Raw genomic sequence first — 22,952 nt, 5'->3', positions numbered from 1 at the left:
CTGACTGGAGTACAGAGTTTAAGAGAGAACTTCAGAAGTGCTTAGCACCATAGAAAGAAATTTATAAAGATCTCTCAGCCAAAAGCAAGCAATCTAAAATAACAAATTTTTTTTAAAAAGTAGAGCGCAGAAATCAAGATAACGTTGAAGAAAGTTCAGAGGATGAGGACATCTTGTGAAAAAGAAAATGCGTTCAGTTAATGGAGCTTAGTAGTGATGACGAAGAAAACATTGCTTAATTCATATTAATATGTAATACTTTTGATGAAAACTGCTTTAATAAAGACATTTCTCTTAATTATAAAAATATAATAGTATGTTTTAAAAATTTTTGGAACGTAATCCCCCTTTTGTACTAGTTCTTTGTTTCGTATAACATGGATTTGCATAACATGGCATCTGTTAGGGACCTAACAACCAAGTTATACGGGGTTTACCTGTATTTTATTTTGTAGAATTATAGTTCAAAGTCTTAGAAACCACTATAAATCCCACTTAAAAATAACAATACGAAGACAATGAGTTTTTTTTAGTATCTACTAACAATTTATGATCAGTCACTCTGTAGTAGGACACGTGTCGTGCAATCTACGTGTTTTGACAGAATAGCGGGAATCCTCTCATGTACATGGTAAGTTACCTGTTTTCGGGTCTATGCTGAATTTTCCATGTTCATTTCCACTGATGATGGAGTAGGTGATGTCTGCATTTGCTTCAATGTCCCGACTTGCTGCGTACACCTGGAGAACCTCTGTCCCAATAAGAATGTCCTCAGACACCGAGGCGCCGTATTCACGGTATTCAAACACGGGTGGGTTGTCGTTGATGTCCAGCACGGACACAACAACAGTGCTGGTGGCTGTCAACCTCCTCGGCAAACCCTGGTCTGTGGCCTTCAGAGTAAGGGTGTACACTGCCCGCAGCTCTCTATCCAAAGGCTTCTCTAACTGAATGATTCCGGAGAACTCATTAATGGAGAACTGCCCATCAGCAGCGTCAATCAGAGAGTAGGCTATCTTCCGGTTCAATCCTGCCAAGGGAGGACATCACATCAGAATGTTCTGGTTCAAGGAATTTAAACAAATTATGTTTTTGAAAAAAACATGGAGCATACATATTAAAAAAGAAAAGTGCTAAAAACACATTACTTAAAAATTCTTATGACTATGATCTTAAAAAAGTAAACTTTTATATTGATAGTTTGCTGAGTTCAAGTAAATATAAGTTCATAGTTATCTGGCTTTTTAAGACTATGTTTTGTACAAACTTAGGCTATAATACCAGCAGCTCTTTCAAAGTCTACTTATTATTTTCCTTCAGTGACAAAGATTTATTTGAAAACATATTTTTGTTATACTCCTAATTCTGCAATACTATATGACTGAAGAAGTTACTTTTATTCTCTGCTATCAAAAAGCTACAGATAGCCTAGACTTTTATTTCTCCATAAAAACATGAAAGGTTTATAAAACTACAACATTATAGCATTTGCTTCTGTTATGTTCCTATGATACTAAAGTATCTTTATGTCACTAATGGTTTATTCAGAAAATAACACTTCACTCACTCAATGGGATATGAAGACCAGTTAATACAAGTTAATACAGACACTAACCAGAATTTTAGGGACACCACAGAGTTCCTACAACAGCAAGTTCAGTGGACACAATTCTGAGATTTCAAATACTCCTTAAAAGCGAATTCGTTATTCTAGATATTTTGTTCCATTTTTAATGCCAAGGAATGAAATAACAAAACACTGATAAGTTAATCAACGTGCATGAGGTGAAGTAATTAAACCATCTGACTCTGGGATGCGTTTTAAAACAAAGGGTCCTAGGATCTTCGAGCAGAGTCTGCAGATGAAGCCCCGCCACACGATACCTGCGTCCGCATCTGTGGCCTGCACCCTGGTCAGCAGCGTCCCAGGCTCTGTGTTTTCGAACACGGTGATGGTGTAAGGGTCGGCAGAGAATTCGGGCGCATTGTCATTCACGTCTTCCAACGTGAGCATGATGTTAGCTTGGCAGAATCGCCCCCCTCCGTCTGTGGCCTTGACAAGAAGGTGATAAACCGCTTGCTCCTCGCGGTCGAGGGGGGCCAGTGTTTTCAGTTCACCTAGAAACGAACAAACAACAATAGATGGGCTCACTTGAAATTTACGATGTGAACTGTAATACCAAATCTTACATCTTCTCCTTGGCTCTTAACAATTACAAAATCCGAAAGGCAGCCTTTTTTTGGAGAACAGTTTTATCAATGACAGAGTCAACAGCTGTGTGAGTGCAGTGAGTTCCAGGTTTCCAAACCCTGCCAGGTACTAGCGTCCTCAGTCATAAAGATCTCGAGGCTTGGGCCTCCTGCATTATATGTAGTATCACAAGAGCAAAATCGCTTCCTAATTTGCCAAATTCAAATTAAAAAAATGACTCAAAATATTAGCTTCATATGTTCATAATTAGTTCTTTGGTAGGGGAGAGCTTAACAGAAAACTATTACTTGATCCCAATTTTAACAAATTATAAGAGAAAAAATGATCCTAGCAATTTAAAGATGAGTAACATACTATGAGTTATTTTAATGAATATGCTAAATTATAAATGTATGGTCACAAATTCATGAATACAAGCTATATATAAAACAGATAAAAGGAAAGCTTGAAATATACTTTAACTTCTGAATTGTTTTTTTAAAGATGATATAAACATTTTAAATCCCTGACTGATCTTTTAATCTCACCCCAAGTTTTACACATTGTGTTTAGATTTCTAAAAGATGACGACCTTGTGACATCCAAGTACATTTTTACAAGAACAAAATGTAATTTCAAATTCTGTGAGTGATCTACAACCACCCACATATACAATTTTGTTGAAACAGAATTAATTTTGCCCCCAACTCTGCAATTACCTGTGTCTGGATTCAGTTTGAATTTTTCTGCACCTGGACCAAATAACGTGTAAGTAATTTCAGCGTTGGAACGAATATCTGCATCTGTAGCAGAGACCTGCATGATCAATTTCCCAGGAAAGGCATCTTCTGGAATTGTGTCTGAATATAAAGTCTATAAAAATTTGAAACAATATTGTTAACATAAAATATTGAAAGTCAACATGACTGCCAAGGGAATAACAGAAAATAAATCATTTAACTTTGGCCATAGGAAACACGGGAAATGACTGAGGTTAAAAATCCACAGAGCTTTCAAAACTATTTTTCTTATAAAACAAGGAGCCATGTAACAGTTCACAACTCCATATTGTTGAAAGAGTGATCGGACATTTAACCTACAGAGTTCCAAATACAGTGCTTTATGTCTTTGACTTGGTTTCATGTTTAATTTAAATTCTTATGAGAAAATACACGTACGTAGTGCTCCATACTTACCTAAGGATTGGAGAGAACAGATGCCTGTTACATCATGTCTACCAATTTCCAATACAGAAATTTATTGTTTTCAATCATTCTTAACATATAACCAAACAAACACAGGTAAGAAGAAAGCGACCTTCATGCTATGGGAGAAAACAAAGATTCCACAAGGCCACATGGCGGGTAGTAGTGATCAGGCCAGGCCCTTCTATTACCTACTCTAACCTCTCTCTCCATACCCAACCGAATTCTCAAATGAAGGGCTGTTTCCTCTTCCAAGTATTTAGAAACCCACGCCACAAACCAAAACATGGGACAGATTAGATTTTGCTGAATTTATCTTCTTAACCAAACTCAATTTTAGGTGAACGACATTTTATGACTCATGAAACAGAATGCTTTACAATACCGACGGTCTGAAATGATCTAGGGTTCTAATTTTATTATTCCTGAAGTGGATAGGGTATTTCATAGAAATAATATGCAAGTGTTAGAAAACAAGAAAACACTAACCCACTTAGTGTCTATAAGATATAAGTATATATACCCCACCCCCAAATGCGCACACATGGGCTGGAATGAACCCCTCATTCCGCAGAAGCCCCACGCCCCCCTCCTGAGCACATCAGTGCCCACTTTCCTGAGAACAGCTCTGACCCTTCCCATGGCCTGGCATGCTCACTGCAGCCTTCGCCAGCTGTTCTGTCCCTCTGCCAGGTCCCTTTCCCCCAGACCCAGCCTTCGCTCACCCGGCCACACTCTTCCTCCCTTTTACTCTCCAAATCTATTCCCTCATTAGCGCACACGGTTGAATCTCGAGCAATCAGGCGTCCACCTGTATCACGAACTGACTCCACCGTCTGAGCTGGTCACAATCACAATGGTCTGTTGCCCCCTCAGTCCCACGCCGCTCGCCATCCCGCCTCCTTGGCTCTCAGACACCCGCCCTGACAGCTGCGTTCTTTTCCTTCCGTCTCCGCTTCCTCCCGCCTTCTCCCTCGGGAAACACCCACCTGCTCTTTCCCTGTTTGTCATTACCCTCTCAGATGAATTCGATGATCACCTATGCACAGAAACTGCCAACTCTGCATACACTTTCCTAATACTCACCCTCAATCTCGCCATCTCGAGGCGTCTAAGAAATACTCCCTCAATGTCCCATTACCTGAAACTGAACAAATCGGAAGTGGGACCCACTGCGTCTCCTCTAGAAGCAACTCCCCTCTGGCTTCTCTTGGGTTTCTCTCCCCTACGCTCCTGCGGGAAGCATTCATGTCGATCTTGACTTGACAGGCCTGCTCTGCGGGCACCTCCAGGCAGGACCAGGTGCTGCCGGTCTCTGTCCCTTCCTCCCTCTGCCACTTTATGCCCCTGTTGTCACTGTTCTGCATCCACATGGACACAACACTACCAAACTCATCTTCCTTAAGCAGCTCCCTCCCAGTCAGATCCTCTCCACCTTTGGAACAGAAAAGGATCCAGGGTCCTGTCTGCTCTGGGGCGGAGACCCAGCTCCCGGGAAGGACCTTCACAGCCTCTATAATCCACTAACTCCTCCCGCCCCGCTGCCTTTCCACGGCTACTCGGCTATTATTATCCGGTCACCACGTCCCAAAGGTGAGTGCTCCTCGCCCTCCCAGGCAGGGCTCACTCCTGCTCGGCCCCTACGCTGCACCTCGATGGGGACAGCTCTGCGCTGGTATATTGATCTCAGACAGAATGGCAGCCCCACCGCTGCAGGAGTCGCACCGCAAACCTCGCGGTTTCTCTAGCGGGTTAAGAGCAAAGAGCCCCAGAGACAGTGAAAGCAAAACTGAGCCCCGTCTAAACACCTGCTGGCCAGATGTTTTCTCTAAAATAGCCTCCCCCCGCAAGTGAAGGGGATCTCTTCCTACAAACGGGGCAGGGCACTTTTAGCCTTAAACACAACTGTAATCCTGTCCATAATTTACAGCATTTGGAACAATTTTTAAGCTAGTTAGCAGTCCTTCAAACAGCTCTGCTGCTAACCCAGCTCTTGCCCCACTTCACACTCACCTCTGCTTAACCAGGAGGAGGTTATAACACGAAACACCTCAATGACCCCACAGCACCCCCCAGCAGTCCTGCTGGAAGGCTTAAGAAAGAAACCCAGATTTGTAATCTAGAACTTGGAAGAAAGAGCAGCGTACCTCTTCACAAACGGGGCTGTTGTCATTCGCATCGAGGACTTTCACTTCAACGATTGCTTTTGAGGAGAAGGTCCCGTCAGTGGCTGTGATAGTCAGAAGGTAATTGTCCCTTTTTTCCCTATCCAGAGGTTTCTTCACGTAGACTTTCCACTCATTCTGTATATTTTCAACAGCAAACTGCCCCAAAGGATCCCCTCCTGTGAAATCAATGGAGGAAGATGACAACCAAACTTGTTGAAATAAAGGAAGAAATAAGCAACAGGATAAGTAAGCTATACAATAAATGTATAATGCTGTGGTTTGAAAAGACTATGGTTTTTAAAAATAATTACATTTGAATTTGGTATATTAGCTTTCCCATTAAAATTTTATTTAAACACAGCATTAAGCCAAATAAAATAAAAGGACTACTAATCAATACTTTAGCCTACATCAAAACTATAGTTTTCCTTTTTAATTATAATATATTTATTATGTACTAAGCATAAAATTCAAAGGAATGAGTCAAAAAGTAAAGAAAAAAAAAACCATCTGATGAAACAACTATTACCTTTGCTCAGCCAAAGAACTTGAAATGTTTTAGACACCTAACTAAAATCATCCCTTTACTTTCTAATTTCCACAAAATGTGTATCTCAGAATGAGTATTTCTAATACATTTAATTCTAAATTAAACCATTTAGTTTCAATTTCTTACCCGTTATGTAATATGTAACTTGTCTGTTAATTTCTTCTGAATCAGCATCTGTGGTGCTTAAAATGGCAATTACTCCGCCCGGCGGGTCATCTTCACTCACTGTCCCTTTATAAATCTCTGCCGTGAATCGCGGGGGACTATCATTGACATCCGTGACAGTGACGTCCACGATGGCCGTGGAGGACAGCTGAACCTTTTCACCGTGATCTGATGCAACCACTTTAATCTGGTAATTGTCTCTCTTTTCATGGTCAAGCTCCTTGAGGGTGGTGATCCAGCCTGTTTCCATGTTAATGGCAAAAGATTCGATGACGTCTACACTCTGTGACGGGTCTAGACTGTACATAACCTGGCCGTTGGTCCCTGAGTCTAGATCAGATGCCCGGACCTGGATGACTCTACTCCCCCCTGGCTGGTTTTCAACAATAAACGCCTCATATGGATTAGACTCCAAGACAGGGCTGTTATCATTTGCATCTTTCACTTGGATACTGACATCCACAGAAGCCACCCCCTCGTCGTCACCATGAGTGCTCCTGGCAAGTATGGAAAACTGGTACCACTTCGTCGTCTCGTGATCAAGAGCCTTCTCCAGTTTCAGTTTCCCGCTCTGTCTGTCGACCACAAAGAACTCATCCCGATTACTTTCAGGAGTATTCCCTTTTACAAGGCTATAAAGCACGGTCCCGCTATGTTCTGCCCGAATGACATCTAGTTCTGTTCCAATAGGCATGTCTTCTGAAACCGTGTAGGTATAAAACGGTTCTGAAAATTTTGGAAGCTGTATTTCTGGTGGGAGTATTTTCACATAGACGGGAACAACAGACTCTTTTGGTGGGGACCCGCTGTCCACAGCTCTGACAAAGAAAGTGAAGAACTCATCCTCTAAGCCAATTAAGCTTTCCTTTGTAGTAATTATCCCAGACAGTTTGTTAATTTCCAAGTTCTCTGTCACGCTTTCAGAATCTGCTTCAATGGCATAGGTGACATCGGCATTAGATCCCTCATCGGCATCGCTTGCAAGAACTTTAATGACAGATGTCCCTTTGGGAGCATTGGATCCGATGTTTACTTCATACCTGGTTGCTCGAAATTGTGGTGCATTGTCATTGTCATCGGTAAGGATGACATTAATGGTGCAGAAAGCAACTTTTCCTCCAGCATCCTTAGCCATTAAGCGAACTGCGATTACTTTCTCTGCTGGAATTTCTCGATCCAGTTTTTCCAAAGTAAATATCTGTCCCCTCTCATTGGCGTAAAATCTGTCTTTGGCAAAGTCATTCACAATATGGTAAGTAATGTGGCCGTAAATCCCGGAATCCCCATCAGTTGCCTTCACCTCAATCACCAGGGTGTGGAAGGGGGCATTTTCAGCTAGCTCCACTTCATACTCATTCTGAAGAAAAACAGGGCTGTGCAAATTGCCTCCAATTACTGTTACCTGAACCTGAGCTGAACTTCGAAAGACTCCATCTGAAACAGAAATGTTAAGACTGTAAAATGGCTTCAAGGTGTGCCGGCGGAGGTTGGAGAGTGTGATAATCCCTGTGTCACTGTCAATGGCAAAATTCTTATGATCGTTGCCAGACAGAATGGAATATTCCAACTTGTCTGTGTCTGAGCTATCTGCATCATAGGCTTTTACACAGGTCACAAAATGCCCATGCGTGGCGTGCTCGCTGACTTTGGCCTCATAAACCTGCTGGTCAAATAGTGGCGGGTTATCATTGAGGTCCATGACATCCACTGTGACGATCACGTCACTGCTCAGTGGGGGCACGCCCCCATCAATAGCCCTCACAAAAATCTTGTGCTGCTGGAACTGCTCATAGTCCAAAGTTCTGGCGAGTGAAATGAGGCCAGTGCTGCGATCGACGTGGAAATAATCATGACTCTTGCTGTGATTCCCAAACATGTGATAAGAGATTCCTCTATTTGGTTCCGAGTCAGAATCTGTCGCGCTAACCTGAACGACCGACGTTCCGATGACAGATGCCTCAGACAGTGTCACTGTGTAAGACTGCCGAACAAACACAGGAGGGTTGTCATTGATGTCCTCCACTATTATGTCAACAAAGACTTCAGCGTGAGCACCGGTCAAGGAGTCAGTGGCTCGTACGCTCAGTTTATACGCTGGGTGAGACTCAAAGTCCAGAGGAGCTATGACATTGACAACTCCCGTGTTGAAGTTAATGGTGAACTGGCTAAACGGATCCCCATCCGTGATGCTGTAGAAGACTTTCAACCCTTCCGGGCTGTTGGCTTGGACGTGGACCACTGGACTGTGCATCTGGATATTCTCCGGGATCTCGGCACTGTAGAAAGGTTTTTCGAACACCGGCATGGCTTTATTCATGACGGTGATTGGAACTAGAACTTCAGCTGAGAAAGCAGGGTCTCCTCCATCTTTTGCAACCACTGTGATGAGATATTGTTTATTTAAGGTGTCAGGTTCGAATTGCTTTTTCAGGGAAATTTCACCGGAGGGTCCAATCTGAAAGTGCTCATGATGCTCTTTAAGGTAGTAATGCACTTCCCCATTTCTGCCACTATCTCTGTCCACAGCAGTGACGCAGCGAATGACGTGGCCCACCACAGCATCCACCTTAACAACAGCATAGTAAGGAAGGTTGACAAACACTGGTGCATTGTCATTTTGATCTTCAATGATGACCTTCACAAGGACATGGGACACTGCTGCCGGCTTATGTTCTTCTGTCACTTCGACGACCACATCAAATGCTTCCTGCTGTTCACGATCAAACGGTATACCTGTGGTCGACAGAACACCCGACGTGCGACTGATTTTGAACCTGCGGTCTGGGTTGAGGATGCGGTAGAACAGAGGCTCGTTGATTGGATTCCCAATGGCACTGATGACGGCTAACGTTCTGGCTTCAGTGGAATTCTCTTTCACTACTGCGGAGTAGAAGTCTTGGGTGAACTTCAGCTGACTCTCTTTGCTTTCTTTCACATTGATTTTCACAGAGGAGAAGCTGGCAAATCTGCCATCAGACGCTCGAATGGTTAACTCATAGCGGCTTCTTAACTGAGTTGTGTTTTGGACCGTAATAGAACCGGTCTTGTGGTCCATCCAAAACTTCTCCCCGATGTTGCCTTCAGTGATGGAGAACATGAGCTGGGCGAAGGCACTTGAGTCGGCATCCGTGGCATTGACTGTGATGACTTTCACTCCTCTGTATGTTGGCAACAAAAGAGACGCTTCATACAAGGACTTGGAGAACACAGGGGGGCAGTCATTAATGTCAATCACGTGTATGGTCACATTGGCTGCATATTCAGCAAACAAACGCGGTGTGCCCATGTCATACACTTGCACAGTAAAGTGAAAGGTACTCGTTTCTTCATAGTCCAAACTTAGTACCGTGTGAATGGCACCAGTGCTAGAATCGATCGCAAAATATTTGTGTATCGATGGCTCCACGATGTGATAAACAAGCAAAGCATTCGATTCTTTATCAGCATCGGTGGCCCGAATCACCAGCGGGACGTGCTGGTCTGTCAGGACCACGCTGTTAATGGCAGCTGATTCGCTGATGAGTCCTGTGTATTCTGCCTGTGTGAAAACGGGCGAGTTGTCGTTTTCATCCTGTAGATGCACGAGAACCGTCGTGTTAGCAGACAAGCCCGCCATATTCGTGCCTTGCACTGTCAGTGTATACATGGGCAGCGTTTCAAAATCCAGGGCTTTCTGAGTGGTGATACTTCCAGAATGTGGATTAATATCAAAAGCATTGGCTATATTTCCGTCTTTTATTTCATAGACCACTGATGACTGACTGTGGGCTGTAACCATTCCGACAAAACTCCCAATGCTGATAGCTTCACTGATTTCCACAGAATATTCCTTAGATGTAAACTTAGGAGACGCGTTGTCAGCGATTGTGACAAAGATGTGCACGGAAGTTATTTCACTCATGGGGGGACTGCCTTTATCTGTAGCTTTTACTATTAAGTCATATTCCACTTGGTTACTACGATCCAATTCTTTGGCAGTTTTGATAGAGCCCAAGACGGGATCAATTGTAAAAGAATTTCCAATATTTCCTGGGAGGAAAAAGAAAACATGGTAAGAGAAAACTACAGGGGTCAACAGGAAGAGAATTTGGAATTACAAAAACAAATGATATCTTTAAAAACTATATTCGGAAATTAAACAAATATGGGAATAACCAACATTTGAATGAAACTTGTTTCATTTTTCAATTTGTTTCATTTTTCTCCACCTAAAATAAGGCAGACTTTTCAGTTTTTTCCACCAAATATGAAAAGCAAGAAACAGAAGAAATAACACTCTATCTAAAACCAACTCTCTTTTGCTTCAACCAGGAATGTGCTGCCAAAGAATACGGTTACCCCTTCCATGGAGCAGTTCGTCGTCGGCAGCCGTCCGTCTCGAGAGACGATGGTGTAGCTTCTTAAGAGTCTATCTGCACCGCCGAGAATGGCTGTGCAGTCCGACTCGGGAGTGACATGGTATCTGTCTCCTCCCGTGTTGAATCGACATCTTGTGATGACGCTGAAGCTACAGAGCCTGGGCAGGGTGATATGGAGGGTCTGCTGTTGCCCATGCAGCAGACCCCCCCCTCTCTTCGCAGCTGAAGGGTCCAAGGGAAAGACGGAGTCAATACAGCTTGGGTTCAGGTGCGCCGCAGGAGTTGCCGGTGTTGACTACAACGTCAAACCGCCTTAGGGACTCCGGCTCCGGATTTTCTGTCGGGGTTTACTCCCTTAGCCTTTCCCCTGAAGAGGTATGCCGCAAGGCAGCGGAGGTTTTTTGGAGTCAGAGTTTTCCTTCTCTGTGGAGCAGTTAAGTTCACGATTTTCCAGGAGTCCCTAACAAACCCTTCAAAACATATCTGCAGCAGCTTTTATCGCTTGAAAATGCTCAAGATTCTTTTTTAGTCATTATAAAAGGGAAGACCGATTCATTAAGAAAACTGAACAAACTTAGGGGAATTGGCCCTTATTTTATATATTTGGGGAATTGATAAATAAGTCTGTGTATAACCTATCCCACACTTCATAGGTTTTGAAGATTTCAGTAATATTCTCTTCTTAATCTTTTTCAGGTCAATTTATTCCCTAGGTCAGTGGTTCTCAAGAGAGGGTGATTCTGCCCAGAAGGGGACATTCAACAATGTCTAGAGGCACCTTCAGTTGTCACTTTGTGGAGAGGGTGCTACTGGTATCCAGTGGTTAGAGACCAGAGATGCTGCTGAACTTCCTGCAATACACAGGATGGCCCCACAATTAAAACGTTTGGTTCAAACAGTCAGCAGTGTTGAGTCTGAGAAACTCCCTCTAGCACAGACCGTTTTACTGGCTTTTCATTGGACCTTTTCCACTTGTATTATAACATAGACGTGTATTCCGCTGCAAATTCAACTCTGCAATATTCCACTGTTCTGTGTCACCAATTGAAATGTTTCTGATGAAACCAGCCGTTGACTGCAGGTTGGCAGTGAATTCTCTTTTCAAAATAGATCAAGGCAAAGTGAGGAGGGTTCGATCACCCTTCATCCCTTTTCTGTTTCACAAACCAGAGTCGAGATCCATTATCTCAGTCACAGCAGCGACCTTATCTTTCCCTAGAGAACGATTACACTTACCCCAAACAAGGCTGCCTGGCCACCTGACGCCTTTCTCGATTGTCTCCCTCTAGGTTTGCAGCCGGGTGTGGCCCTTCACAGAACAGCATTACTCGCTGTGATTTGCAAACCAGGGGATTAACCAAGCACGTCTTTCTCCGCATCATTACTAGTAAACACTTCCTCTAGAGCTCTCATTTCTTTCCTTTAATGTTTTCCAAAACCCCATGATCATTTTTTTCTGAGGCCAGACCCAGTCTGGTTTTCATTAAGCCTGCCTGGCTCCGTATCCAGCCCCCACGGCCGTGCCTCGGTGTAACAGGGCCGAGGCCTGGGCTTGCTCCAGGCTCTACGGCTCTGAGCTAAACCCTGGCCCATGGATGGGGCCCTGCTGCCTCTTCCAGGTCTGACAGACACTGTCTCTGGCCTGTCGTGTCTGTGAAAGTCAAGGACACCAGGCTCTCTCTCTTTGTGTCTTAGTCATTCATTGGGGTCCTTTTTCATCCTAGCTATGCATCGCCCCAAGTTCTAAAACTGTGACTGGCTGGCTGCTTGGGTGACAGAGGAGACCATGAAACACCGCTGTCACTTGTCTTCATCCCTGCCCCTTGGACTTCCCTCTGTCTGTTCTAAAAAAGCGGCTGACCTCCCATATATTACGTTCATTCATCGAAACGCATTTCTCTCTTGTCTTGGATAGTGAAATCTTAACGCTGCAGATATACGAGGCATCGCCTGCCTTAATTACTTGGAGTAGGCTGACTCTGATAAGACAGCTCCATTTCTGGCACTGGAACAACACGGTAAAGAGGACCCAGCCAGCCAATTAATACATGGATCCCACAGATATATACTCCACGGCAGAAACCACCAGATTTGCAGATGGGAGGGTGACGTGCTGTTCCTGCGCAAACACACTGAGGCTGCTGAGTGGCTGGAACACGCCCGCCTGGCCTAGTAATAGGCACACTCGCCCAGTGCTCAACTGCACAACTGGCATTTGCGAACACACCCACAGGGCAGTGGCAGCAGCCCACACTTGGTTGGGGGCTCAGCCACTCACCCTAACAGGAGGTACTGACGATTTCTAAATAGCCGTAAACTGTTCTGTCCATTGGAACAAGGCAGTCATGTGGACACTGTTGCACATCTGTGCTCATTAGCCATGACTTTAACACACACACACACACACACACACACACACACACACACACCCACCCCTCAGGGTGTGTCAGGGAGCTGCGCACAGGAACCCATGTCTTCCCACAGTGGGCTCGCTGTGGGTGCCAACTGCCTGCCAGCATGGCAACCTCTACAAAGATTCAAGTGCAATAATATTTAGCCTAAGTCTGGGAAGGAAAACCAATTCTGGTCAATAAACACATCTACCGAGTGTCTTCTATTTGCAGGCTCTGCAAGTTTTGAAGGAAGAGAACATCATGTAGCCCGGAGTGTGGTGCTGATATGTCTCCAAGCATGTACCTCAGCTGTTACTGAAAATATCCTCTAATTAATCCCTTTTCCCCTCACAGCTCCTAATCAGACCGAGCCTTTTGCTCAATGAATTGCTGCCGATGAAACATGCAGTGTTACGGCCTGAGTTTATAACTAGTCCGTTGAACTTCAGTAAATGTAATCTGACAGAAATTAAAGCAGGCAATTATGAATAAACTCTAGGTGAAAAAGCCTCATGACCATTTTACAGTTCCGTTATTCAAACAGAGTCCCATGCACATAATTCTACAGCACTTAAAGGTAGTGCTTTCCTAGAAAGTAACTGTTTAGCAATTTGCGTATCACCACATCTAAGAAAATATCTTCTTAAAAGTCCAAATTCTGTATCAGAATAGGCCCTTGGTATTATCTATTCTCTGAGTAGAGAAACAGTTCCATTCTTGGAATAGCAAATGACTAATTCTGTCAGTCACTACAAGCATTTAAAGAATGCACATGCCTTCGTTCGGGCACCAACAATCATATTTTAACCACCCAGTTGTTGAGAATTATGTGAAAGCTAAGGGAAAGTTTCACATTTTCTCCTACACAAGCCCAGCCCGTCTGTCTATGAGAAAATTATTTTGCTGAAGTGCTCAGGCATGCATAATGGAATGCACTGATTTTTAATGACTAACCTTCTGAACCAGTGGAAAAATCGTCTTTAGCAAGGCACTGTATACTCTAAAATGCATTTTATTACTACTGCAACCACGGACAGCCCATGAACGAAATTAGGCCATTTTCAGTGAAATAAATGAAATTTCAATTAAGAAATGAAAATAATTTAACTACATAAAATACATCAACTAATTTTTTTAAAAAATTCCTCTCCATTTGCTCGGCTTTTGATTATCTGATCTACAGCTAATTTATACCTCTTCCAATTCTAATGTCTAAGATAGATACGATTTCTAAATAAATATACAGATATGGACTTCACAAAACAAGTCAAGTTCAATGGATAATCTCAATTCTCTAAAATTATTATAAACACAGAACAATGGAAGAGGCTGTACTAATAAAGACACCGAGAAAGATGTAAAAATGAAAGCTGCCTTCTCAATATTTAACCGCTTACTTGTATTATTTGGCATGGGTAGGGAATGTCCCAAAGCAAGGTCACTTCTGACTGGACAAATCATATGCTCTAATGCAGACCAACTCCAGTTTCTAGCAAGGGAAGATTTCTTTTGCAAGAACATACATATGTGGACCAATGGTAACAACACCCTCACCCGACCCCCACACCTACCACGTTCAAGTATGAATGTGCCTAGCATGGCACCTGGCCCACAAAATGAGCTTCATGAGCCCATGGGATGATTAAATGAATGAGTGAATAACAGTGGCAAACAGAACAGAGAACAAAAGCATTCTCCTTTGCCATAAGTGTTCTTGGTGGTCCTCCATCTTGGAACCTCCAGCAAGGCTCTCGTCTCCTGCCTTATCGTCCCTAGAAGAACGAACGGTCCACACTTCCAGCTGGTCTCCCTGTCTCCACTGCCTACTGCCCAGCTCCAGCCCCTTCAGCTTTTCAACACTTCTGAGTCCAAAGCCCAGCCCTGGGACCTACTGCGGCAATGCATGAAAGCAACAGAACTGCTAAAGCTGTGTGGGGGTGACGCTGGCAGCAGCTCCAACCTGGGGAGGAGGGCAGAGGCGTGACACCCTCTCTGAGGTTTGACTCCATCAGAATTGGATGAGTCAGCACTCATGAAACTCGCTGCTCTGCTCAAGAGAAAACTGACCTAATGTAAAACGCCATTATTAACTGGCCAGCATTTCCTAAGGGTGTTTCATTGTGTGGGAAGGAAAATGACTGTGAGGTTAAAACAATCTTAGAAATACTGCCTTGGTCAAATAAAGTTTTCTAAAGGGCAGGCCTTCCCAGCCTTGATTTATGCTAATATTGTGAGTCTCCAAGAACTGGACCCAAACTTAGTTAGGACTCTCTAGCCTAGCTTTCGGAAGAGTTAAAAGATTAAACAGTTTTTTTTTTTTCTCTTCCTCCTAGCACGTAAGACCAATTGAGCAAGTTTTACAGTGATACGCAGGAATGTTCTGACAGCCAGAACTCATGTTAGAAAAGAAGAAACCCAGTTATGAGCCTATCGAGGGCTCCAATACCTGATTCGATGGAGTACACCGCTTCAGCGTTCCTGCCTTTGTCCTTGTCCAGGGCTGTCACCTGCAGCACCACCGAGCCCACGGCGGCCGACTCATAAACCCGCCCTTCGTAGGAGGGGCTCGTGAACCAGGGCGCGTGGTCATTGGTGTCGCTGACGTTCACGACGATCCTCGCAAAGTTGCGCTTTACGGGGACATCTTGATCTCGTACCTAAAAGAATCAACACATTATTGACCCTGTTGGAGTTTTCCTTCCGCTTGAACCTCACTCTCAAATGCATGAAACCCTTCAGGAGCCACGTGGTGGCAGAAGGAGGAGCAGAGGCCGTACCATGACGGTGAGCACGTGCTGGTGAACGGCTTCATGGTCAAGGGCTTCAGAAGTGTAGAGGGAGCCAGTTGCGGGGTCAAGGCGGAATTTCTTGAGACTCAGTGGATCGATACTACTCTGCAGAGTGTAAATGAGTTTGTTTTTCTCATCCTTATCCACAGCACTGATTTGCAAAATTTCTGTTTCTGGCTCTGTGTCTTCGGGAATAACAACTTCATATTTTGATGTAGAAAACTGAGGACGGTGGTCATTTGTGTCTATCACTCTGATGAATACCTGGAATGACAAAATGATTCACATAAGAACATTCCTAATCATGGTGTTTTAATAAATAATCAGGGGAAAAAAATCAGATGCCCATTGAAAAAAACTAAATTTTTAGCAAAATGAAATACAAACATGAGAAAAGCAATAAAAATCTAAAATAAAAATACCTTTAAATTTTTCATTGGCCTATTACCTCTATAAATAAGTAGGACAATAAGGACCTTTCTAAATTCTTGAGACTAACTTTGGAGAGAAAATGTAACACCTTTCACACATTTCTTTATGAAAGGCAGAAGAGATAGTTCTAGATTACTCACATAACGATAAGAGAGTTAACTTTACCAAGAATTACAGAAGACTAATTTCCTGTATCAGAATAGAATTTGTAATTATCAAGCTACTGAGGTGAGGATGCTACGAGGTGGTTGCAGTATTGAAATTTCTTGCCTAATCTTTGAGACTCCAAATTCCTATCAATAGATTTTAAAATATTTATGAAAGAATTAGAAATGTGCCTTAAAATTCTTACACTTTTGTGATCAAAGAAACCTACACACGAATAGAAAACACAATGATTTCCTTAAAGCAATTTAAGGACAATGAAAAGATCAACTGTCTTAAATATGTCAACACAAAATAAAAACCTTAGAGGAAAAAAAAGGCAGCTGTTAAAAAAACTCAGTCCCAAGTCAAATCTTTTTCCTTGACAATAAGAGGATTAATTTTTGGATTGCAGAATGGACGTGGAGAAGGCACAGTGGGGATCACTGCTGACTGTAAAAGGCAGTTTTCAGTCACAGGCACGAAATCGGGGCTTCGCTGGCACACATCTGGAACGAAGGGCTTTGCTAGTCCAAGTGGCCTGGGCTGGAGTCCCAGGAATGCACCGCAGACCTAGGAGCCACACTGCCGCCTGCGGGCACGTGGACTAGAGGCTTCTGCAGGAAGCCTGGAACAGCGTTCTCACAGAGCCCGAGATGTCAGTGACAGACGGCAGCATCCGACATTGTACGAACACTAACGGCAGTCACCAAAGCACAGAAAGGTTTCATGTGAAAGTTGTGTCAATATTTAAAGCTACAGATGCCTCACTCTTAAAATTCAATTCCGAATGTTAAAGGGATGGCTATAGCGGAAGTTTCTACAAATGAAATCATTATATATTTATTTCCACTATCAATTTAAAAATTGTTTTTCTCACGGAGTGTTGGGCAGGTGTGGTTTAATCCTGCTCCGAGATCAATTAGTCACAAGTAAACAGGAACAGCTGAAGTAAAAACAACCATCTTTGATAAGGTTGCTCAACTGCAACATTTACTGGGCCCTTCCACGATCAGAGTGAAAAATAAATGTGACAGTCTCCAGCCTCGTGAAGCTTTCCGCCTCATGGGCAATGTCTTGTACATACAAAGTCTACAGAGGCTTCACACAGGAACCAGAACGTCGGTAAGAGTCCAAGTTGACCTGGGACCTCGTTGGGGAGGAAGCAAAGGCTTTGCCTGTGTTAGTTTTGGGTCAGTAGGTGAGCGCATGTTGGGGTGGCAGGAAGGGCTCAGTCACAGCCAGGAAGGCAGGAGGTGGGAAGGGCCACCCGAGCTCTGAGAGACTGGAGAGAAGGCCTTGGAACGGGGACAATACAGCAAAGACGCAGGGAGAAGGTGGCATTAAATGTGCAGAGCGTGACTCCCGAGCAGAGGCTGGAAGGTTTCATGTCCTGTGTGTGCTGAACTTCCGATGAGAGGAAATTCACCTTTACCCTTCTTCCCAGATGGGCAGGCCATTTTGGTGGCAGGCAGTACAAGGTGAATTGCGGGGACGCAGAACGGAGACAGGGAAGTGCCTCAAGTGTCACGGGGGACCAGAGCCCACACTTGCGCTCATGTGCAATGGTGACCACTCTTTGAGTGCTGATGGGTGACAGGCAGGCCCTCCCTGTGCCACCTCACTTAACCCACATAAGCACCCAGAGGAGAAGATGAAAGCACAGAGGGTCACAGCCACCTGCCCACGGACAGGAGTGGGGCAGAGAGAGCTCAGATTCAGACCAAGTGGTCTGCTCCAGGGTATGCGACGCTGATGCTCAAGAAAAAAGGAAAGAAAACAGGAAAGCAAAGCTGTTTCCAAGAGAGGGAAAAAAATGTTACCTGGGTTTGGCAAGGTGCCAGATAAAGCAAAGCGACTTGAGTGAATACCGGTCAGCAGGGCAGGAAAGCCAGAAGGGTGGACTCAGCAGCCCCCCTCTGCAGAGGACCCCCCTTGGTGCAGCACCGGGCCCTCCAAACCTCGCACCTGACATCTGCTCCCGCTGACCTCAAGGCAGCCAAACCTGCTCTGTTGGTTCCTCAGCTGTATCGACACCTGCAATCCACCTGGCTGTGTTCCAGGGCCCGTCACCACGTTTCTGACCTCTGAGTCCCTCTCCCGGCGCTATCTGCTGCTCTGCGCCTAACCTGGCCCCCATCTCCCTATTCTTAACCACAGACTGGAAATCCGAACCCATGGGCTAGCTGTGCCCTTTGCCCTGCACCTTAACAGGTCAGCCCAGGCTTGGTAACCATCCTGTGATCGGCTGACCACCTCTCCCTGCCAGCAATTCACTGAGATTGGACCAGGACCCTCTTCAAATGGCTCAAAATCAGGTACAGAAGTATACATGAAGCATTGAATTTCAGATACTCTGTATTCCTGAGCAAAGAAGACTAGAATATATTTTTGGGGTTTTATAGAAATTCTAGGCAATCTACACCATATTTCATACGAAGCTGCTAAACTGAACTAAGTAAAACTATGATTATTGGGAAAGGGGGCAGCGTTCACTCTTCACTGATATAAGGGACAAATGCTACAGGGAGATACAACATCTTTGGTAATGAGAATGCTTTCTACCGCTTATTAAGTTCCTTTTGCTATATTTCTGTTGGGTTCATTATTTGAACTCGTCTACATACAGTTATAGTCTTTAAACCTTTCAGAGTTATCCTGTTAAACTTATATAATTTTTGATGTTTTATTATTCTCATTTTCATGCTCTACGGTCTAACTTCTACAACGAGAACGGTTATCAACAGAATTGAAATTTTAACACTACACAGGAATTTTAACACGACGAATTCAAAATGATGCCAAAGCAGGGTACATCTATCAATTTTAAATACACTAAAGATCACAAGCACTTGGAAAGAGGAATAAAACCTTTTCACCATTGGCTTTAATTCATCTACTCACTTTTAACTGAAAAGACACCATAAACTATAATTGTTATTCTTTAATGCAATTAAATGATTTAGCAGGTGATCTGGCTCATGTAAGTTTTAAAATAGTTTCAGTAAAGCTAGAAAGTTGGGACTCTGGAAGCACTTTCTCCTCTAACATTTAACGTCTTCCTTTTGCTTTTCGGATACAGCAGCTTGTCCACAACCCTTTAGCTTCGACTGTCCTAACGTAAGGTCCAGGAGGGGAGGGTTTCGGCTTCTAGAACAATACCTGGCACATAGCAAGTATATTCAACACATTCTCAAAACAGCCCACACTGAGAAATCAAAGAGAATTCATAAGAAAGAACAGAAATGTTAATTTAATTGAGAGGGTTTTAACACTGGTCTTTGAAATCCCAGTATCTGGCCATCCCTTAATCATCAGGAACAAATAAAGATGTTAAAGGAGTTATTAGAACAAGGTTACCAGTTAGTTCACACAGCCCTATTTAGGTAGCCAAGGCTTTAACCAACTTCCATGAAAATGACTTGGACAATTAATTAATCCTCAACAGGGATATACTTTATATTAACACAGTTGAAAAGGAGTAAAAAATAAAAAGATCTTGATGCCGTAACAACAACGCGTTTTTTTTTTGTTTTGTTTTGTTTCTCTGGTCTTTTTTCAAAATTTTCAAAACTGGTTAATTATATGCAAAGCCTAAATCAGATTTGCAGTTAACTGTCTTTCCCTAAATAAAAATCCATGGTGCGCATATATTGTGTATTGACTAGATGAACACAGTAACTTCAGATTCGAGAGCCGCGGGTGGCGGAATGGAGTGTTCGCACGGCCTGCGGATCCCGGCACCACTCGCAGTTCACGTACCTGGGTGAGTATCGTGTTCGTTCCATCGGTGGCCTCGACTGTGAGGTTGTAGTTTGACTTTTGTTCCGCATCAAGAGGCTTGGCCACAATGATGGTTCCGGTGCCCTTGTCCACATCAAAGTGACTCTCATAGTTGCCACCTGGTTGAAATGAGGACAAATAAAAAAGTAAAAACAGGTAACAGGATGAAACCTTGTCGATTATTTTGTGGCTTTCTAATTCTTAATGGCAGTAAAAAAAATGTCCTGGTATATTGATCAATACTAATCAAGGCGATTCCAGGGAGCTTTCATGTTGAAAGAGGAGGGGAAGCGGGCACCAAGAAGGCATTGCTCTTAGCAACACAAGCTGAGACCTAATTATCAAGAAAGCAACTATGTGAAAGGGAGCAAGGAAGCAATTCTGAAAAAGAGAAAAGCATTGCTAATTCTGCCAGAGAATTACTGTCAATTTGCTGTCTTAGGGGTTCTAAATATCTTTCTAATGTATATCTCAGTAGCTACAGAAGACATCATTTAGTAACCAAGGTTGGCCATTTAAAAGTTTAATTATTTTTTTTTTTAAATTGTGGCACTTTGGGCACATGGCCCTAATAAAATAACTATTAAAAACAAATGTTAACTTGGAAAAAATAGTGGTAGTTAATAAGAGTTAGTTGTGACTCTTATAAACTATTGGAAATTTTTTCCATATTGTTGTCAAACAAAGCATAACGCAGCCAAAGTTGCTGTGGAACTTACATTATCCAAATGCACTGCCAATTATATTCTAGATAAACTCTTTTCAAACCCATTGAACTGGAGCTACATCAGTGAAATGGAATGAAAATGTCTAAACATGATAATGAAGTTCTATAACTAAATCTCACCAAAAAGCAAAACAACACACACACAAAACAAAGCCTTCAGTTAAAACTAAAGAGCTAGGGATGGATGAGAAGGCAGTATGTTTGCCATTCAAACAGGTGACCATGTGCACGCTAAGAAAAGGAAATGCAATGGAAGGTAGTCACTGGAAATAAAAAAGGTCTAAAAACGGATGCTTTCATTTTCAATCTCATAATCTGAGGCAAATTATGGGATCTCAGCAGATACCTTCTGCTGTACAGTTCAGGTCACAAGTCATCTGAAAGATGTGAAACACTTCTCTAGCAAGCGCGTCTCCTGGAACAGCCAAAAAGAGGCAAGCAAGCATGGAAGAAAGCAGAGAACAGGGAAGAGCCGTCAGTCAGACTGGGGCCAGCGGCATCGGCTTCGGCGGCGAAGTCAGGCACTGCTGGACAGAGCAGCCTGCTCATCCGGAAACGTGACAGCAATGAACGGAAGCAAACAAACTCTTCTGGGTGTGGTTAATGATGAAGATAATCTCATTTTTTTTCTTTTAAACCAAACCTGAAACGGTTTCACAGGTGTTGAGGACATCCACAATTTCATGCCTTGACCACAATTATGAACACAGCCTGTCGAGCGTGACAGTTCAAGAGGGAAAGCCTGTGCCACCTGCTCCCTGGAGTCCCTCAGCCTGTGCCCTACCGGCCGCACTCCCTGAAAAAGCATTTGGGGGACAGCGGCTCAGGGGCAGACGAGGGAAGTTCCAACTAGAGAGGACTCGCAATACATGCTTTTGATCTTAAATATCCTTATAATTAAAACAGTGTGAAGAAACAATTAAAAGAAAACAAACAAACAAACCCTACAGTGTCCAAGTCTAATACGAACTTCTTTTAGGTATGTTGGAACAAGGTATTACATTCTATGTCTAAACTAAATTAAATGACAAAACAAAAACTGGCTTAGGGATATAATATTTATCACAGGGTAACCTAATCTAGTAAACCTCAGCTTCCTATGGAAAATGAGGTAAATAAAACTTAAAAAGTTATGGTTGGTACTATCGGTTTGAAAAACTTGAAGCTTATTTCCTATATAACAGTGATGTGTGACCATCACATAGGCGCAGGTATTTTAAACATTTAAATCACTTTACTGAAAATAGTAATGTGCCATAAGCTATGTATCAAAAAGGAAAAATTTAAAAGGTGTCGTTCTGGACCAAAATCTTTAGATTTCTCTATAACTCCTTGATGTACTTTACGAAAAATCTTATTTTTATATTGAGGGGGTACATACAGAACGCTTATTTTAAACAAGTTTTAGGTATGTTGGATATTGCGATAAATTTTACAATTAAAATACTGTAATTTAAAACGGATTGGTCTTACTCCCCATTTTAAATTCTGAGATATGAACAAAAACCAGGAAAGCACAGCGGGGGGTCTCCTCGGTGTAACCTATACAAGGACAATGACGATGATGAGGAACACTAACCGGTGATGTCAAACCACAGAGGCGTGCTGGGAGGCTCCACAGATATCACTCCAATCATGTGGGCAACTGGGTCGCTTTCCATCACAGTAAAGGTAAAAGACGGTTCTGCAAAGGACATGGGCTCCAGGGGCGGCTTGGGTTTGGGGATCCATTCCACATGGAGTCGCGTGGTGGACCACTTTTGGGGGCGACCGTTATCAACTGCCTTAATCTATATAAAACAGGGGCAGGGGGGTACAAACAGCAAATTAGTAGGCGTAACATCCCATAACAGAAGCATGGATTGGCTTGGTCTTACACTGAGCTGCTTTCCACCATTTTACATCTGTATTTGCATATCCCACGTGTTTGAGGAAAAGAGCAACCTCTTTGTGCCACACTCAACAAATAGTAACTGGAGTGACAGCTGAGAAGAGGAAAAACAAACCCCTACGTTGCAGTGGCCACTCACAAACTCTGAGGCCATTC

General features: G+C 43.3%; 1 protein-coding gene across 2 annotated transcripts in view; it reads right to left on the bottom strand.

Annotated features, from left to right (window-relative positions):
- FAT1 (FAT atypical cadherin 1) overlaps nt 1-22,952 on the bottom strand; it is a 104,123-nt gene that overhangs the window by 23,242 nt on the left and 57,929 nt on the right. For both annotated transcript variants that reach the window (XM_090258900.1, XM_090258901.1), the window contains exons 5-13: nt 22,485-22,695; nt 20,158-20,297; nt 15,808-16,083; nt 15,477-15,687; nt 6,241-10,308; nt 5,544-5,740; nt 2,911-3,064; nt 1,885-2,118; nt 641-1,030 (exon numbers count right to left, since the gene is read on the bottom strand). In XM_090258900.1, coding sequence (XP_090115026.1) covers nt 641-1,030; nt 1,885-2,118; nt 2,911-3,064; nt 5,544-5,740; nt 6,241-10,308; nt 15,477-15,687; nt 15,808-16,083; nt 20,158-20,297; nt 22,485-22,695 — 5,881 coding nt within the window. The remainder of the gene's footprint in view (nt 1-640; nt 1,031-1,884; nt 2,119-2,910; nt 3,065-5,543; nt 5,741-6,240; nt 10,309-15,476; nt 15,688-15,807; nt 16,084-20,157; nt 20,298-22,484; nt 22,696-22,952) is intronic.

The sequence above is a fragment of the Furipterus horrens genome, unplaced genomic scaffold (genome assembly GCF_987537825.1).
Source record: "Furipterus horrens unplaced genomic scaffold, mFurHor1.1.pri manual_scaffold_12, whole genome shotgun sequence".
In the NCBI taxonomy this organism is placed as follows: Eukaryota; Metazoa; Chordata; class Mammalia; order Chiroptera; family Furipteridae; genus Furipterus; species Furipterus horrens.
The sequence above is the reverse complement of the archived record's forward strand: the minus strand, read 5'-3'. Positions and strand labels throughout refer to the sequence as shown.